At 40.0% G+C, this 16895-nt stretch overlaps 1 protein-coding gene across 2 annotated transcripts; it reads left to right on the top strand.

Moving 5' to 3' along the window:
• Nucleotides 1-307: 307 nt before the first annotated feature.
• Nucleotides 308-16759, top strand: LOC131973130 (disintegrin and metalloproteinase domain-containing protein 10-like). 2 transcript variants are annotated; one of them, XM_059334996.1, is made up of 16 exons: nt 308-476; nt 2961-3111; nt 4922-5040; nt 5140-5298; nt 5839-5939; nt 6848-6997; nt 8343-8435; nt 8530-8713; nt 9395-9558; nt 9668-9851; nt 10787-10937; nt 11033-11216; nt 11324-11432; nt 11536-11756; nt 11859-11985; nt 13329-16759. In XM_059334996.1, exons 1-16 carry the CDS (start codon nt 410-412, stop codon nt 13538-13540), a joined length of 2376 nt encoding a protein of 791 aa, XP_059190979.1. In that variant the 5' UTR covers nt 308-409; the 3' UTR covers nt 13541-16759. The 2 variants fall into 2 exon arrangements, with proteins under 2 accessions (XP_059190979.1, XP_059190978.1); XM_059334995.1 differs by having other exon boundaries at nt 309-476; nt 6845-6997.
• Nucleotides 16760-16895: the final 136 nt, after the last annotated feature.

The raw sequence follows: 16895 nt of genomic DNA on the forward strand, positions 1-16895 counted from the left end.
CAACAAAAAAAGCAATTTATATATACATTACATATACATATAAAACAATACAAAATTGTATTAAAGACATCTATCACTGAACTGTATTGCCATGTAAAAACACTGAGGTGGAGACTGAAATATCAAAAGAAACCATTGCTTTTATTTAGCTGTTTTCTTATGAGCCTGTAATGGTGGAAAAACATGTTTACATTGCACACATTACATTACACCCAGGCTCAGTGCAGTAATGTATGCGAGCCTGGATCATGGATGCACTTGGGGGAAGGGATGCCTTTGCTGCCGTGCGTCTGACGTCACGACGCAGGAGAGTGAGGAGGCGATGAGGAGGAAGGTGCAATAAACACACAGGGCGTCTGCGCCTATCTAAGTAGGACAATAAAGTGAAAACGGCATCAATGTTCTAACAATGGATTTGTCAGACATGCTTCTTCTTAAAGTTTTCCTTTTCGTGTACTTGCTAAACTACACCCAAGGTGAGTCAGGCGCCTTCGGAAGAACCGTTACAAGTTGTGTTGAATCCATGAAGCTAAGAGGAGCAGAAAGGCTGGTAGCTAACAGGAGGATCAGCAGGGCCTGCTTGTTATGAAGAGGACTGCACCCTTTTTGCCGTATTACTTCAAGCTAACAAATCATATATGGCGTAAAAGCTGACATGTTTTCGTGTAGTTGATTGAAATAAACCGATATTGACGAGTTATTTGTGAGTGCTGTCACCGTTTTTATTGTCAGCTGTGGGTCGGTTGTGTTGTTATCGTGCGGATAGCGCCGACAGCCATTGTTATGAGAAGATGGAGATGCCGACTGGGTTCACGGACCGTTAGCTCTGTGCTAGCTAACACTTTAGCCGCTACATTTCTGTTGAAAATGACACATTAAGCAGCTGTCAATATGTTGCCTGCACCATGTCAGGGTGTACAGGTTATATGATAGACAAGTTTTTCAGGTCTACTGGCTAAATTTAGCTTTCTTCAATGCTCTGAATTCTGCTATCGTCGCTGTTCTCTAATTGTTTGTATCGCTATCCGCAATAAGTATCTTCAGGGTTCGTACGGGTGCTTGAAATCCTTGTAAATGCTTGAATTTAAATGTTGTATTTTCAAGGTTTAAAAAGTGCTTGGATTTGGATAAAGTGCTTGTAAATGCTTGAAATTCTTACTGTATTTCTCTTGCAATCTGACTACATCCATCTATAGACTATAGATAATCACATGTTCATTGTAAAAAATAATGAGTAGCCTATCTGAAATGAAGACCGTTCCTCTTACAAGTGTAATACCATCGCTGTTGGTATGGTTAAGTGAAATCTCCCCCTTTTAGTTACTTATTTAAAACATGCAATTTACAACAGGTGTAAGATACTGGAAAAGCCTGAAAATTTACCTTGAAAGTCCTTGAAAAATGCTTTAATTTGACCACTGCTAAAGTGTCAAAACCCTGTATTTTGCTAATCCTTTATCCGTATAATTTATTGGTAACGATTTTGCCCCTCTGTTAAATGCTGTGTTGACTTGTGATGTACCTTACGTTACGTCGTGGCACCATAAACCTTCTATATACCACTGCTGCGCTTTTAAATCCAGTTAAATTACCTTCATATGGCTCAGGGTTTCTTCTATAAAAGTCTCAGTAAGTTGTGGGGTCCTGAATGTTTTGGCAATCAGAATATTTTCAACCTCGTGATGGTTCCCTTGTGAAACTGTCAAAAGAAGCAGCTGCAACTTTTTCACATCATAAGGCCACCTTGTGCGATTTAAATTAACACCAAAACATGAATGCGAATGTGCTACAGTAATCAATCTTAGGTTGTTTTGTATAGGTTTTTGGCATGGTTGGTATTATCACAGAAATACTACCATAATGCTTATGAGCTTGTTTTTGTAGGCATTGAGATAATAAGATATTTCATAATAGTCATGGCCTCAATGAAAAATTTAATGTTGGCACCTAAATATTTCATACTTAACATGAACAGAGAAAGCTGAAGCGTGGTCTACATGCCCATGCTTCTTACATAGTTACAATGAATCCTATAATTTATGGCTCACTAGTCAGGCATAATTACCTGTCAGACAGTACTAATTACATATACTATATTTACTGAAAATACTTTCATTTGGTTTGTATGTTAAGGAGCAAATATCTGAGTTTACAGTTTACTGTATACACATCAAAAACAGACTAACTTTCAGCAGGGGTTACACAGCTTAAACAAAATTACTATGCTCTCTGGAAATGGAGTTTGTCTGACTGCGTTTGAGTGTGAAGCAGTTGGTGAAATGGGTGGGATTATTTTTCCCTGGGAGCCCACCACCCACTCTTCTGGTGGCGAAATAATTATGCTGTGACGCTAGGGGCTGTAGTTAAGCACAGCTCCAAAACTGGCATCCAATTGACTTAAATATATTTAGCTATATTTTAAAACACACACCATGCTTGTTTGCTGTGAGTTTTCATCTTTTTAATCCTGCCTGTCAAATATCTGCCTGATCATCAATTTTTAGGGCACCTAAATGATTATAATATGTCCCATGATGCTTGATACTTACACTCAAATGTAGCTTTATACTCTAGTGTCACCTTAAAGACTCAAATAAGAGCATCTAATGCTTGGAATATATAGCCTAACATAAACAACTAGCAGTTTCTCTGCCATCTGCTAAAAATAGTCTCTGACAGACACACTGTGGTAACAGGCTGCTACAATCTTATAAATGCGGATGTTTGTATTTTTTTACATTTTGAATTGTATGATTTGTCTTTTATATATATTTTATGTTACCTTTTTTTATGTCCTTCTGAAATAAATTGTATGTGCAATGAGCTCTGAGGCACACCATTATACAAACTATTTTTTGGTCCACTAACATGCATATACAGCCAAGAATAAATGTTATTAAAATTGTATCCATAATCATGTTTTTGCTGATAACATGGGTTCCTCTGTTCTTTTCACACAGGACACTATAGAAATCCCCTGAACAAGTACATCCGTCACTATGAAGGCCTGTCCTACGACACAGAGCTTTTGCACAGCAACCATCAGAGGGCCAAGAGGGCGCTCTCTCATGAAGACAAGTTCCTTCATTTAGATTTTCACGCCCATGGAAGGTTTGTCAGTTTTTCCAGATATTAACCTGAAGGGAAATTCTGTCTAGATCTCCATCTATATTTATGTCTCCTCATCTCTCTGTATTTACCTGTCTGTCTATTAATTTGCAAAACTCATCCCCTATGCCTATATTGTTTATGATTAAAGGTGGAAGTAAGCTGCAGCGCAGATTTGCAGTGTGATTGACAGTTGTTTAAATTTAATCCTGTTTTATGAAATCATAGATCTGGCTGGTCAGAGGCATCACTTTGGCTGTGTGGTGAGGGTGGATTTTTGATCTCACGCTTGGTTCTGTGTTGTTTCTATGGTCTCCATTAGAGCAAAAACAATGAATTGGTCAATCGTCAGGAAATTAACTACAAACTATTTTTGATAATCCAATTAATCGGTCTAGCCATTTTTCAAGCAAAAATGCCAGACATCCCCAAGTCCAGCTTCTTAGTCGGGAGGATTTTCTGCTTGGGACTGTTTGTTGAACAAAACAAACTATTAGAAGTCATACATGTTGCCCAAACAATGATTAATTTTGAAGATTAATCTATAACAAATTGATTGTTATTTGCAGCCGTAGTACTTGTCCAGATTTCCTGCCACAACCTAAATAAAGGCAGGTCAGGTGAAGTAGAATCTGTTCATGTGTGGGTGTGTATGTTAGTTAGTCCTTTAAGGGATCGGATGTGTCTGTATACTTGATACCTGGGTGGGTACCCATTCAAGGTGTAGAAGATGGATGGAAAGATTGACACATGCAGTCTTTGTCTTGGTTCCTCCTGCAGCATTTTGAAGAGGTGGTGTTGTTTGATAGAAAGTGTCCACACTCTCCATGACAAAGTCAAGACCATCTGGCTGGGAGCTTGGCAAAGGCTGTTTATCGTCCTGCCTGTAGCAGGGCCTGCTGTTCCCAAATTCTGATGCTGCCTAATAGGGAAGAGAACGAAGAGAGCTGTGCAAACAAACGCACAGAAGGGGGATGTCTGTTCCTTTGAAAAGCAGGAATGTGTCAGCTTCTTTTCCTTTGAATTCATGACAAAGCTCAAGACACCACTCAATTTCTTACATTTAATTTGCACCACCACATCCACCTTCCACTTGCTGGTATTTTGTATCGACGCATTCTCAGGTTTAAATACACCTTATGTTTTTTTCCCTGAGAGCAAGTCAGAAATAGAAAATAATTGTGATAGAATAAGTTCTGTACCAGATTTAAATGCCATTATGTCATGTTTAACCATCATTTTCTCATGTATATTTTACGAAGATCAGTGTGTTTCTCACAGTTGAACTAACTGCCGAGTCTGACCTACAGAACAGTAACTTAAACACAATATGCGCACACAATAAGAGCACTGTGTAGGTGTTACATGAAACTCAAGGTTTACTGTAGCATCTTTGTATCCCTGCCATATGTTTGAGCAACAAAAAACAACATTGTTTCAAGATGTCCTAATTTTTGGCTCCCTCTCCTACAAGATAAAGCTGCAGTTTCTCTTCTGCAACAGAAAACAACAGACATGTTTTCTCTCTGCCAAATCTTGCCCTTTCTTTCACCTTTTTCCCTCTTTCATTTGCATTTTACTTTTTCACAAGATATGGGTGAATGCTGCTTACCTCCCAAAGTGAGAGCAAATTCAGGTGCACATCCAAATCCATACGCTTACACTCTGTGACATGAATAGTTTAAGCAGATGTTTTTGGGAACAAGTTTTCTGCTATAGAAAACACAGTGTTGTCCCATGGTGTTACCGCTGTCATCACTTTCAAATGTGTTTTGTTTTCCTATTGCTTATAGTTTCATTTCTTTAATTGCAGGCAATTTAATTTACGAATGAAAAGGGATACCATGCTGTTTGCCCCAGATTTTAAGGTAGACGTTTCAGGAGACGAGATTCCTTTTGATACCTCTCATATCTACACTGGAGAAATCTATGGTGAGACCGTCCTTCTCCTTTCATTATACCGAGTGATGCAGTAATGCTTGGGCTTATGTGAAACCTCTGACACCTTTACCTCTGTATTTGAACTCCCAGGTGAGAAAGGTACCCTGACTCATGGCTCCGTTGTGGATGGTAAGTTCGAGGGCTTCATTCAGAGCTACCAGGGCACCTACTACGTGGAGCCCATTGACAGATACCTGCAGGGCAAAGATGTGCCCTTCCACTCAGTCATCTATCATGAAGACGACATACGTGAGTCCCCAGCAACCTCTGCAACACAAATACTTTGACAGGATGTAATCATCGTGTATGTGTAATTGGATGCATGCTTATGTAAATGTGTGATCTGGGAAGTGCAAGGTTAGGGCAGCTGAGCTGAAGGAGGCAGGCTGGTGTGAACGCCCCCCAGGGTGCAAAGATACCCGGGGTGCTCATTAGCTGAGTAACACAATCTTTCTCTCAGGCTACTGGCTCATTTTAACAGTCTTTACAATGTTGGTACTGATAGTGAGCACCAAGCACACTTCACCACACTGGCATCCCCTAATTTCAAATCATCTGTGTACATATAGTATGTGGCTGGGGGGCAAATTAAACACAAATGTGAGAGGAATCGCTAATGAGAGCGACAAGACAGTAGCAGCTCTCGTAGCAAAGCTAGGCTCAAGTGGCGTGTAAGTACATCCATTAGCTGATCATGAATAGCGCCAGAAATAGAGAGACTCAGGGGGTTAAGTAGCTAACATTGTCTCCCATAATCCTAACTGTGTTGTGTCTGCCTCTCTCACTCAGACTACCCGCACAAGTACGGCCCAGAGGGAGGCTGCGCTGATAGCTCAGTGTTTGAAAGGATGAAGAAGTATCAAGCCTCGGCCTTAGAGGAGCCACCCAAGGTGAACTTCACCACACACCACAGTGAACCCTCACAGTGTTTACTGAAGGGATAGTTTGTTTTTTAGGGGACAGAGATACCCATGAATGCTCTTTTTAATTCTCTGTGTGCACTTTGAGGTTTTTTGATTGATGAAAACAGCCTAGCTCAGCTCAATTAATGAATGTCAACACAATTAATTAGTGCATCACAATATCAGGGAAAAAGGTTGTTCTTTGCTGAAAGTTTTGTGCTTTTTGTTGGGGGTGTACGCAGTAATGTTAGGTTTTCTGTTAGAATTTTAAAACTCAGTCATAACTATGTAAAAAAAAAAAGCAAAAATTTAATTCACATGGAAATATTGTATGTATGAAACTATGTAAAAAAAACTACTCCTCAACACACAATTTTAAACAGGTGAGCTTGGATACTGTGTTATCTAATATCAATTCAATACAAGTATTATAGAAGTAACATTATATCTAGAGCTCCTTTTATTTTAAAAAAGTGTATTCATGCATCATCCTAATATCGAAAATGGATCTGAGGTATTGTAAATTTTTAATTGTGAAATAATATAAATGTGTGTTTTATTCGCCAAGCTAGCCTTTAAAAAATAGTTCACCTTGTATTTATTTTTAATTATAATGAAGTATATAGAAATATAACTAGGAAAAGCCATATATACAACCCATTACTAAATTATTACACACATATTCAACATCTTTGTTTTGCATTAAAACACCAAACTGTATATGTGACACATATAGTACATGTTCCACAGCAACAGAGTTGCATGAGCGTACTGTAGCTGAAAAACCGCAGCCTAAAAATACCAGACATTATTTATTTAGCCACTGTTTGGTCAAAAATGTTACATGTATGTTTTATTTAACTGTCTATTTCCTGCCCTCCATCACGTCACAGCAGGAGCTCCTCACTGAGGCGAGCTATAATGAGCCTGTGCTGCTGAGGAAGAAGAGGATGGCCCAGGTGGAGAAAAACACCTGCCAGCTTTTCATTCAGACTGATCACCTCTTCTTCAAGTACTACAAGACCAGAGAGGCTGTCATTGCTCAGGTAATACACAGTCACTCACTTGACACATCCTACTCTGGTGCTGTTAGAATCAGACTTATAGGTTCAGTATGTAGGTTTTTTTTATTGTCTGATGTTGGTGGAGAGACAATTTTTTTGACATCAGTGTGACTATTTTTTCATTTATGTGCACCAGCACCTTTTTTCATCAGTGTCCATTTTAATCAATAATATAAGCAGGATCACATTTTAAGTGCTTTAGTTTTGCCACTTGCTGGTGCTAAAATGTTGCAGAAAGAGTATGGAGTAAGACCGCTGTCAAAAAGACGTGTCCATGTTATAAGCATTCTCCACTTTTACAGCAGCGGAGCGGCGTAGGTGCGTTCCCTCGTTTGATTCTCCGGTCATTAGCTTGTAAGCTAAAGCAGAATGTCTTAACGTCCATAAACTTCATATTATTTAAAACAGTACAATTTCATGAAATAAACAACTAAATAAAAATAAATAAATGTTGGATGTGTTATTTACTTTACCTGTGATGATGATGATGATGCTTCCCCGACGGTGTCCATGTTGTCAGCCATCCTTCGGCGCATTTTTCGGGGTTCGATTGCTTACCCCTGTGACCTGCCTGTGACCTGCCTGTGACGTCATTTCAACAGTTTTTCGACTCGTACCCACAAACTTGAATTCGTGTTCACAGTGAAGACTCGTAGTCGTAGAAATTAGAGTTGTATTCACAAGACTTTGCACTCACAGCTTTTAGATTCATACTCGCATAAAAACAATCCTAACCCTAATAATTTATCAGACTCATGTGTGTGACATCAGAATTTTGGGTACAACTTTTTTATTTACACACAAATGTTTATCATTACAAATACGAATGCTTATAACATGGACACATCTTTTTGACAGCGGTCTTACTCCATAAAAGAGTAGCTTCTCTGCCTGTCACACACCTAACTGGATGCTCCTACACCAAAAGTACAGCACCACGCGCAATGAATGCAATGCATACATGAAGGTCCTTATCATATCTGAGCCACGGAAACTGGACAGGCCATTCTTTGCAAGAGGCAAATATTTCTGCCTTTTTGTATGTGGTAGGCCCTGGCTCTGGCTCTGAGTCAGATGAGGCATCTCTGCTGAAGATTCTTGGTGAAAGGACATCTTTACCAAGGACAGGGGAGACAGGTGATGGAGTGATGATGCCAGGTCTGGGCTGAGCCTTTCAGGGCCGGGGACACTGCACCAACGCAACAAATAAAAATGTTGTGTTGCTTGAGACAGATTTTTGGCCGCACGTGCAACAAAGAACGTACTCGGGAGCAATGAAGTACACCTGTAGCTGAAGTTTTTTTGTGATGTAATGTTACTCTTTCAGATTTCCAGTCATGTCAAGGCCATTGATGCCATCTATCAGGGCACAGACTTCATGGGCATTCGCAACATCAGCTTCATGGTGAAAAGGATCAGGGTAAGTCTCATCCTGATTTTTAAGTCTTGTTTTGAATTTAGATTTGGCCACTTCTCCTTCCCACTGAACTCATTATCATCATCCTCTTCTGCAGATAAATACCACCAGTGATGAGAGGGATCGGTCCAACCCGTTCCGCTTTCCCAACATCGGTGTAGAGAAGTTCCTGGAGCTGAACTCGGAGCAGAACCACGACGACTACTGCTTGGCTTATGTTTTTACCGACAGAGACTTTGATGACGGAGTGCTGGGTTTGGCCTGGGTGGGAGCCCCATCAGGTACAAAATACTGTCATAGTGATCAGAAACGGCAAATAATAGGTCCTATTTTTAAAACATTATACAACGTGTGATGTAATATACTATGTATTATAATTTGTACTGGGTTGTATGTGCATAATCATAAGGGACATCCAGTCTTGGTGAATATGAGATGATTCTAGGGAAGCAGCAGATGTGAATCATGACGTATCTGCAGCTATGACAAAGAAACATGTCAGTGTTATTTGGGATTCCAAAAGCTGAATGATTCAGTCTGAACCAACTGCAGCTTCAGATATCGACTCAAATAAAACGCATGTGAGCTTTTCATTATGGCCCTAGCCATATATTGGTTGCACTCTGTTACTGGGGAGATAGTGACTAAGATGTTTTCTGTGCTGCTTTCTTAATTTGAAGTTTTTCTGGAAAATATTGCACTGTGGAAATCTTTAATTTACTATGGGAGATTATGTGTCTCCTGCTGGCAATGATAAACAATTTGAATTTAACATGTTCTGGAAAGCTGCTGATGAATCGCGCTCATTATGTTTCGAAGTAAGGCATTATGTCTTCTGGACATTAATTGAAAAATTGTCGTGACATTAATCAGATTCTCCTTCTTTAATAAGGAAAATCCTTCATGTTTCGTAACTGTGGTTCGGAATGAGTTTTACTCCAACTTGTGCTCTTCTTTCCCAGGGAGCTCCGGAGGCATCTGTGAAAAAAGCAAGCTGTACTCGGATGGAAAAAAGAAGTCTCTCAACACTGGTATAATCACTGTACAGAACTATGCCTCCCACGTACCTCCAAAAGTCTCCCATATCACTTTTGCACATGAAGTAGGACACAACTTTGGCTCCCCGGTGAGTTACTTAGATGTGCCACATTTATGCACGGTGAGAATTTATTCGGCTCGTACACTTTGTCCCTTCTTCATCTAACCTGTGATTTTTTTGTCTTTCTCATTCTTAGCACGACTCTGGATCTGAGTGCACCCCGGGAGAATCCAAGAGCCAAGACAAGAAGGAGAAGGGCAATTATATCATGTATGCAAGAGCTACATCAGGAGACAAGCTCAACAATAATAAGTTCTCCATTTGTAGCGTGCGCAACATCAGCCAGGTGCTGGAGAAGAAGAGAAGCAACTGTTTTGTCGGTATGTTTTACTCTTTTCATCTTAACTGTCCGACTTTATTTTTTGGTAAACCCAAACCACAGCATTATTCTAATGCTGCTTTTCCTGAACTGGAAGGTGTGGGAGATTTTAACCCCAGTGCCATAATTAGTGATTTAATTCAGGCAACCAGAAAGCCACCAATATGTTGGCTGGTATCAGCTTTGAAAAGCAAACTTGGCTTCATTCCAGTGCTATTTTTACAGTTTTTGGCAGATCATAAAAATTGCTCTAGGATCTTTTTTTTCTTTTTGTGTGCCACACTTAATACAACTGTCAAATCAGTAGCAAAACAAAAACTCTTTTTATTGAGATACTTCAATATCATATTGTGGCTGTATTATAGGGTTAACTTAAGTGCTTTTATAAAATATTTACACAATGAGATCTTTGATAAATAACCAGTAATGTAATGTGGCTATAATGACTAAGTGGGTAAAGAACAGCTACAACAGTGTGGTTATTGCATCACTTTACTTTACTTCATGTATGTATGTAAAAGCTAAATCTATTTTGCTGTTGTTTGAAGTCTCATGCGTATTCATCTTGGCTGATATGACAGTGGGAAAATATTAGATATTGTTGTAGGCTTCCAAAAACTATCTTGGTACACTGTGCTGCATTATGTTTGTGCCTTTTCTCAAACATGCTGACACAGAGAGTCTGTTTGAGTTTAATGTTGCACTGAGTTGTCTCGACTGTCTGATTCTGCTTAAAGATTTTGCTTTTGCTTCCCTGTTTATTGCTGCAACATATTTTCTTCAGAAAAATATTTGTATGGTTTGGTTTTGTAATGAGACGTGGTATTTACCTGAACTATTTTCAGTCTTTTAGCCTTCAGTCCACAAAATCAAATATGAAACATGTTCCAGTTTTGGGGGACCGGACTCACTGTTTATTTTTCTTTCACCAAACAGAGTCTGGTCAGCCCATCTGTGGTAACGGCCTGGTGGAGCCAGGAGAGGAGTGTGACTGTGGCTACAGTGATCAGTGCAGAGACCTGTGCTGCTATGATGCCAACCAGCCTGACAACAAGAAGTGCAAATTAAAGCCCAACAAAGTCTGCAGGTAAATGTGGATGTTATCTTTGTGTTTTTGTTCGGCTGACCGTTTTGATAATCAAAAGCAATCATTCTTGACCAAACTCTTCTGCTCCCCACCAGTCCCAGCCAGGGTCCCTGCTGTACTGCCGAGTGCTCTTACAAGGGTCGTAATGAGAAGTGCAGAGAGGAGTCAGAGTGCGCTCACCAGGGCATGTGTAACGGAGTCGGTGCCCAGTGCCCCACGTCTGAGCCCAAGGCCAACTTCACTGCCTGCCACGGAGAGACTCAAGTCTGCCTCAACGGGGTAAGTGGCTCAAGACATCACACCTGGAAGAACTGGTTGTTATAGCAACCTTATATTCATACCAGTCAGCGTCTGATCTCGCCTGTCCTCATGCTCCTCCCCCGCAGGGCTGCTCCGGCTCCATCTGTGAGAAGTATGGGCTTGAGGCGTGCACCTGTGCCAGCCAAGATGGCAAGGACGAGACTGAGCTTTGCCACGTGTGCTGCATGGAGAAGAGTGAGTCATTTACCTTTTTCCTGCCTTGATAACTTTTTTGTGCTCGAGATTTTTTCATTTTTTTGTTTGAATTGTCCTGACCGTCTGTGATTCATCTCCACAGTGAATCCCAACACGTGCAGCAGCACGGGGTCAGAGCGTCTGGCTCGTTTCTTCAATAAGAAAGTGACCACGCTGCCAGCCGGCTCGCCGTGCAATGACTTCAAGGGCTACTGCGACGTGTTCATGAAGTGTCGTCTGGTGGACGCAGATGGACCGCTGGCCAGGCTGAAGAAGGCCATCTTCAACCCAGAGCTCTATGAAAATATTGCAGAGTGGATTGTGGTACGTATCAACGTCTTTGATTCTGATGGATGAAAGGAAGTTACTGTTGTGAGGTGTTTTTGTATTGATTGTGCTTGATTTGTGCTTCATTCTCTTCTGCAGGCCCATTGGTGGGCAGTTCTGTTGATGGGCATCGCCCTCATCATGCTCATGGCCGGCTTCATTAAGATCTGCAGCGTGCACACACCGAGCAGTAACCCCAAACTTCCCCCTCCTAAACCACTTCCGGGTGAGTCCAGAGGTTCAAAAAGAGAGTTAATAACATCACAGAAAATATAACTTTTATATACCTATTTATTAATATTTTTTCAATGGTTACACATGTAAACCCTAAAGGTAATGTTTGACTGTTAGGGGTGTCCCAATTTAAACTCTAAATAATATAGCCTTTCTCTATGAAGAAGATTTTTTTTTAAATGGCAGTTGTCAGGTTGTAAAACCAGTGAGTGATCTGTTGATTTTTGTGAATCAAGACTCTATCTTCTAACAATGGCATAGTCTTCAGTGCAGGGAAAAAAAACGTAAAATCGAAAGTTAAATGAAATTTTTCATTGAACCTAATCTTATAGATAAGACCCAACTTGTACTGAAGTGGCTTTTATCACCTTGTAGTGTTTTCTGTTGTTTCTCTCACTCAATCCTTTCCCATTGCAACTCTTAGGTTTGGTATGAATGCCATTAAATGAACAGACCGTGAGTCTCCTTGGGAGTCAACATCTTTTGTTGTCATACTGGTTAACTTGTAAAAACCACACCGTGTTTGGGCAGCTCAGAGGAAAGACGACAAGTGTAAGAGAAACTTGGTCATCAAACAGAAACAGTGGTCCTGCGTCTACGAGACAGTTCAGAGCTGCAGCAACCAAAAAACGGCTGCATCAATATTCTGACAGCTTCAGATGGTTAGGACCAAAGTTCCACAATGCGACTGCTGCGAACTCCTCTTTTGAGGTCTTTTTTCATATTTGAGTTTTTCTTTCGCTTTAATAGATTGTATTTAGTGTCAATCTAAAAACTCAATCTCCTATAATCTTGCGCCTACTTTGAAAGCAAAACTCATCCAGCATTTTCAATTACCAATCAAAGATAAGATAATAAAAGGGAAAGAGAGGGCAGGGGTAAAAGCTTTTTTTTAATTTTTTATATTGTCTTTGCATATTGTGTTATTTGAAAGTATCTAAACCCGTCTTTGGAAGGCAGCACAAAACAGTTTTGTAGCTGTGCAAAGATATATTGAGGCGTTGCAGGTTTTTGGCCCAATCTTGAGAGCAGTGCAGAGAAATTATGTTTGCTTGAAACTGTTTTTTATTTTTTGTGTTGTTGTAGCGCTTCAATTCACCATGCTTTCATCACATCGTCTGACATGCCTCCAAATTGATATTGGACGGTCTGACACAGACTGCAGCCGTAATTTTATTAGACTCATCTCTCACAGTGTGTCATGCAATGAACTTGCAGGAATGTTGTTATTGCAGTGAAGGCTTCAGCAGCAGAGTCAGTAGGTGCCGCTTTGTTCGGAGTAAACCCACATTCTGTCTTTTAACAAGCTCAAATAACTTCCTTTTCTCCCGACAGGCACGTTAAAGAGGCGGCGAGCACAGCAGCATGCCAACTCCCAGGTGCAGCACCAGTCTCAGCACCCGCACGCCCACCAGCACGGACACGGGGGACACGGCGGGCATGGCGGCCAGCGGCAACCCCAGAGGCAGCCTCAGCGGCAGGCGCAGCCCCAGAGGCACCACCGTCAGCCCAGAGAGAACTATCAGATGGGCCAGATGAGACGCTGAGACCCTGCACCAGCTCCCGCCCCCCCCAACCCCCCCTCGTCCCCCCAATGCCTTGGCTCCTCCTTGTGCCTACAGTGGGAAACAAAAGCGTCACTCCATCCAAAGAAAAGCCTGACATGGTTGTTAGTCATCATCATATCCTCCATTTACAGACACGTGAAAAAGAGAAAACACTATCTAGCAACTCGATTGGCTCTTTGCGGAGTGGACTCGACCATCAGCCATTTCCAATGCAGTGCGATCTAGCATCCTTTTCCACCATTTTTTTTTCTTTTCAAAGGAGTGCCAAGGAGTTAAGGAATCATGTGTAGCTTTAGTACATTCTGTGATGTGTTTTTTGTTCTATTGCAACGTCTTCTTGAGTGACACGCCCGTGGCTGCTGGTGAATTGTTCCGTGATTTTTCTTTCGCCATTCTAGCCAGGAATGAGAGACACTCAGTGGGGATTTGCGGCACTTTTGTGATTTACACATGTCAAACGGCAAAAGACACAGGCTCCGGTCTCTCGTGCAGACCGTCTTCTGCATGTGACTGTACATATTTAGTGTATCATAAGTGAAAACAAACTATTTCTTCTACTGTAAATGTGTAATTCTTCACTTTTTTTCTTTTATTTTTTCGGTTAGTGCTCTCAGGACTCTTAACACATAATTGAAGGAATAACGGTTGTGATGAGTTCCTTGGATGTTGCTGTTGAGGATTTGGCGCCATCAAGTCCTCTTCACAGTCCAATCAGGTGGATCTCTTTCACTTTTGATTGCTAGATTTTGAATTTGAACAACAAGGTCACCATATCCCACTTTTCAGGCCTTCTTTGTTCAAGGTCCCTTTTTCCATCTTTTTTTTTATTATTGTCTTGCTAACATCATGTTTTGCTCATGTTGTGTATCAAGCTAGATGCGGTAAAGCCTCATGGGAACAGAAAGGGAAGATCACCTAGTTTGGTACACCTTTTTTTTTTGTCTTTACCCATTTTGTTTTTGATAATGAAGAATGAAATAACCACTAACTGAAGCTGATGATGACGATTCTACCTGTTCAGATATGAAGACGAGGGAACGCGAAGGCTGCTGTGGCTTAGTTTAGAAATGAGAGTGTATCATGTTACAGAGTTAGTTTACATGAGTGTGGAAATAAATTTAAAAATGACTCCGGTGTGGATGTACAAAAAAAATGTAAGATTAAATCATTCTATTATTCTTCAGATAGCAAATCTAAGAACTTTTCAATGTGGGCATGCAGACACATTTCTTAAATGTGACTATTAATTGACCAAGGTCTGTAATATTTGTATGTCACGCAACATTATTTACTTTGACAGCTATTAATGTTAGTCTTAAAACAAGTGGAAGGAGCAGTGTATCGCAGCAGTATTTTCACACTATTCACACATTTCCTCTGTGCGTTCACTAGTTCACAAGCTGCTGTTTTTATTTTTTTATTTCTTAAAAACTCACCTGCAGTTATCTCCTGGTAACATTAAAGTCACAGACTGAATCCCCTTAGGAGCTCATGGGTGCAGGCCTCAGTGTCAGTAAACATCAGCGTGCCACAGGGCTGCACAATTCTGAAAAAGTATCTTAATTGCGATTTATTTTGACAGATATTGCAGGCGATTTGGATACAGCACTGTTCCATACTGTGATTTCTAAAAACGTTTTGATGAATTGTGCAGCCCGAGCATGCCATAAAACTTTATACAGCTGAACTTTTTGTGCATAGGTTTTATACAAACACAGGAAGTTACTGGAGCAACTTTCAATGGAAGAAATGAAGGAGATGTGATTGTTTTTTTTGTTGGATTGTTTGACCTCAGGTGTTTTCTTCCTCCCCTCACTGCAGAACTGCAACAAACACTAACCAAAAGGATTTGATAATGCGGTCATGATATGTTTTGCAAAATTTCCTAATTTATTTACCGTGCAGACGTTTCATCCACTAACAGCAGGGTTTGTGCAGTCTTTGGAAAATGCTTAATTTTAACCGTTATGTTTTTAAAGTCAGCAATATGCTTGAATATACTCCTTGAAGAATGCTTGATTTTCAAAATAATGTGGTGTTTTATCTACACAATCACCCATATAAACCTGAAATATGTTATTATTTTGAATGATCAGGCCTTTGACAATCTGTACATTTTTTGTTTAGGTACCTTGAAAGCACTTAAAAGTGGTTGAATTTTACTCTGAAAAATAAAACTGTACAAACCCTGTAGTAGGATTTGGCATGTGGGTAAAAAAGTTGGCACAAAGACAAATATAAGTTGGGAATTTTGCATGATATGTTTGGCTAAAGACGTTTTTTTGCTCTGACTTTATTTGATCCTGGCATTATTTTGAAATGCATGCAATACTACTCACAGTAATATCTTACAACACTGTCCTGATGGTTGTAATAATCACACATGTGCTCTGGAGGGGACGTTAAAAACAGTGCGTCTCACAGTCAATAGTTTATTTCACATGGCAGATGAATTAGGCAGGTCGGCGGTCGCTATAACTTCTCATGTCTGTACAAAATGGAGCTCTTTTTAAATTTCATCTTCCAGGCCAGATTACGCCTGTTAAGCCTGGAGAATTTACATGTAAACTTGTACAGTACTTCGAAAATTTGCATTTCATTTGAAAATGGAAAAATTACATTTTGATACATCCGTTTCATTTTTTGTATTCTAATTCCAGAGTAAGTTGTTCAAAGATGTTCATATGTGACAAACTTTCCTCTCCTCTAAGTTATTTATGTTCTTATATGTGCTAGTTGAACTGGAGTTTGCTTATGATACTTTTCTCCACCATCATCAGTGGTAAAAACAATTCAGGGTGATGGAGTTAATGTTACATTCTCATTTTTGTCTTCGTTCTCCTGTGGCATGGTTTGGGTAGAAGAGCAGAAGAATAATGCCTGTAAATTTACTTTCTTTTTAATTTCGTAGTCTTGGTAAAAAAAGTTTTTAGATAAACGTGCACTGAAAATGTCCAAATTGAGTTGAAATGTTGTAGGTGATGTAGGCCGAAAGAACACAAGATTAAAAAGTAATACTACTGTCTGATTTTAATGTTCACTGTGTTTTATACAGTATTGGAAATTTTTGTTCACTTTGAACATTTTTACAAAAAAAAATTTCAAATTGTATTGTGCAAAGAGATGTAATTTTTGGAGTACTTGAAATGCATTAATTAAAAGACTTGTTCAAAATAAAATAGACCCCTGTTTACTGTCTGTAATGTGTGCCCTCGTTTTCTATTCTTTTGGTGCAGTTTTAATTGCGTGTGTATGCAGTAGTTTGATGCAGAGGACTTAAAAAGGCACTAATTTAACATATGGAGAACCTCAGCCTGACACCGCAGTTATATAT

The sequence above is a fragment of the Centropristis striata genome, chromosome 6 (assembly GCF_030273125.1).
Source record: "Centropristis striata isolate RG_2023a ecotype Rhode Island chromosome 6, C.striata_1.0, whole genome shotgun sequence".
Classification (NCBI taxonomy): Eukaryota; Metazoa; Chordata; class Actinopteri; order Perciformes; family Serranidae; genus Centropristis; species Centropristis striata.

What these genes read in the sequence shown, in the direction of transcription:
- LOC131973130 (XM_059334995.1), top strand. Translation starts at nt 410, where the DNA reads ATGGATTTGTCAGACATGCTTCTTCTTAAAGTTTTCCTTTTCGTGTAC. An exon ending in GAGAGGCTGTCATTGCTCAG is followed by an intron (nt 6,998 to 8,342) that starts GTAATACACAGT and finishes TTACTCTTTCAG; the next exon opens with ATTTCCAGTCATGTCAAGGC. An exon ending in GAGAAGCAACTGTTTTGTCG is followed by an intron (nt 9,852 to 10,786) that starts GTATGTTTTACT and finishes TTCACCAAACAG; the next exon opens with AGTCTGGTCAGCCCATCTGT.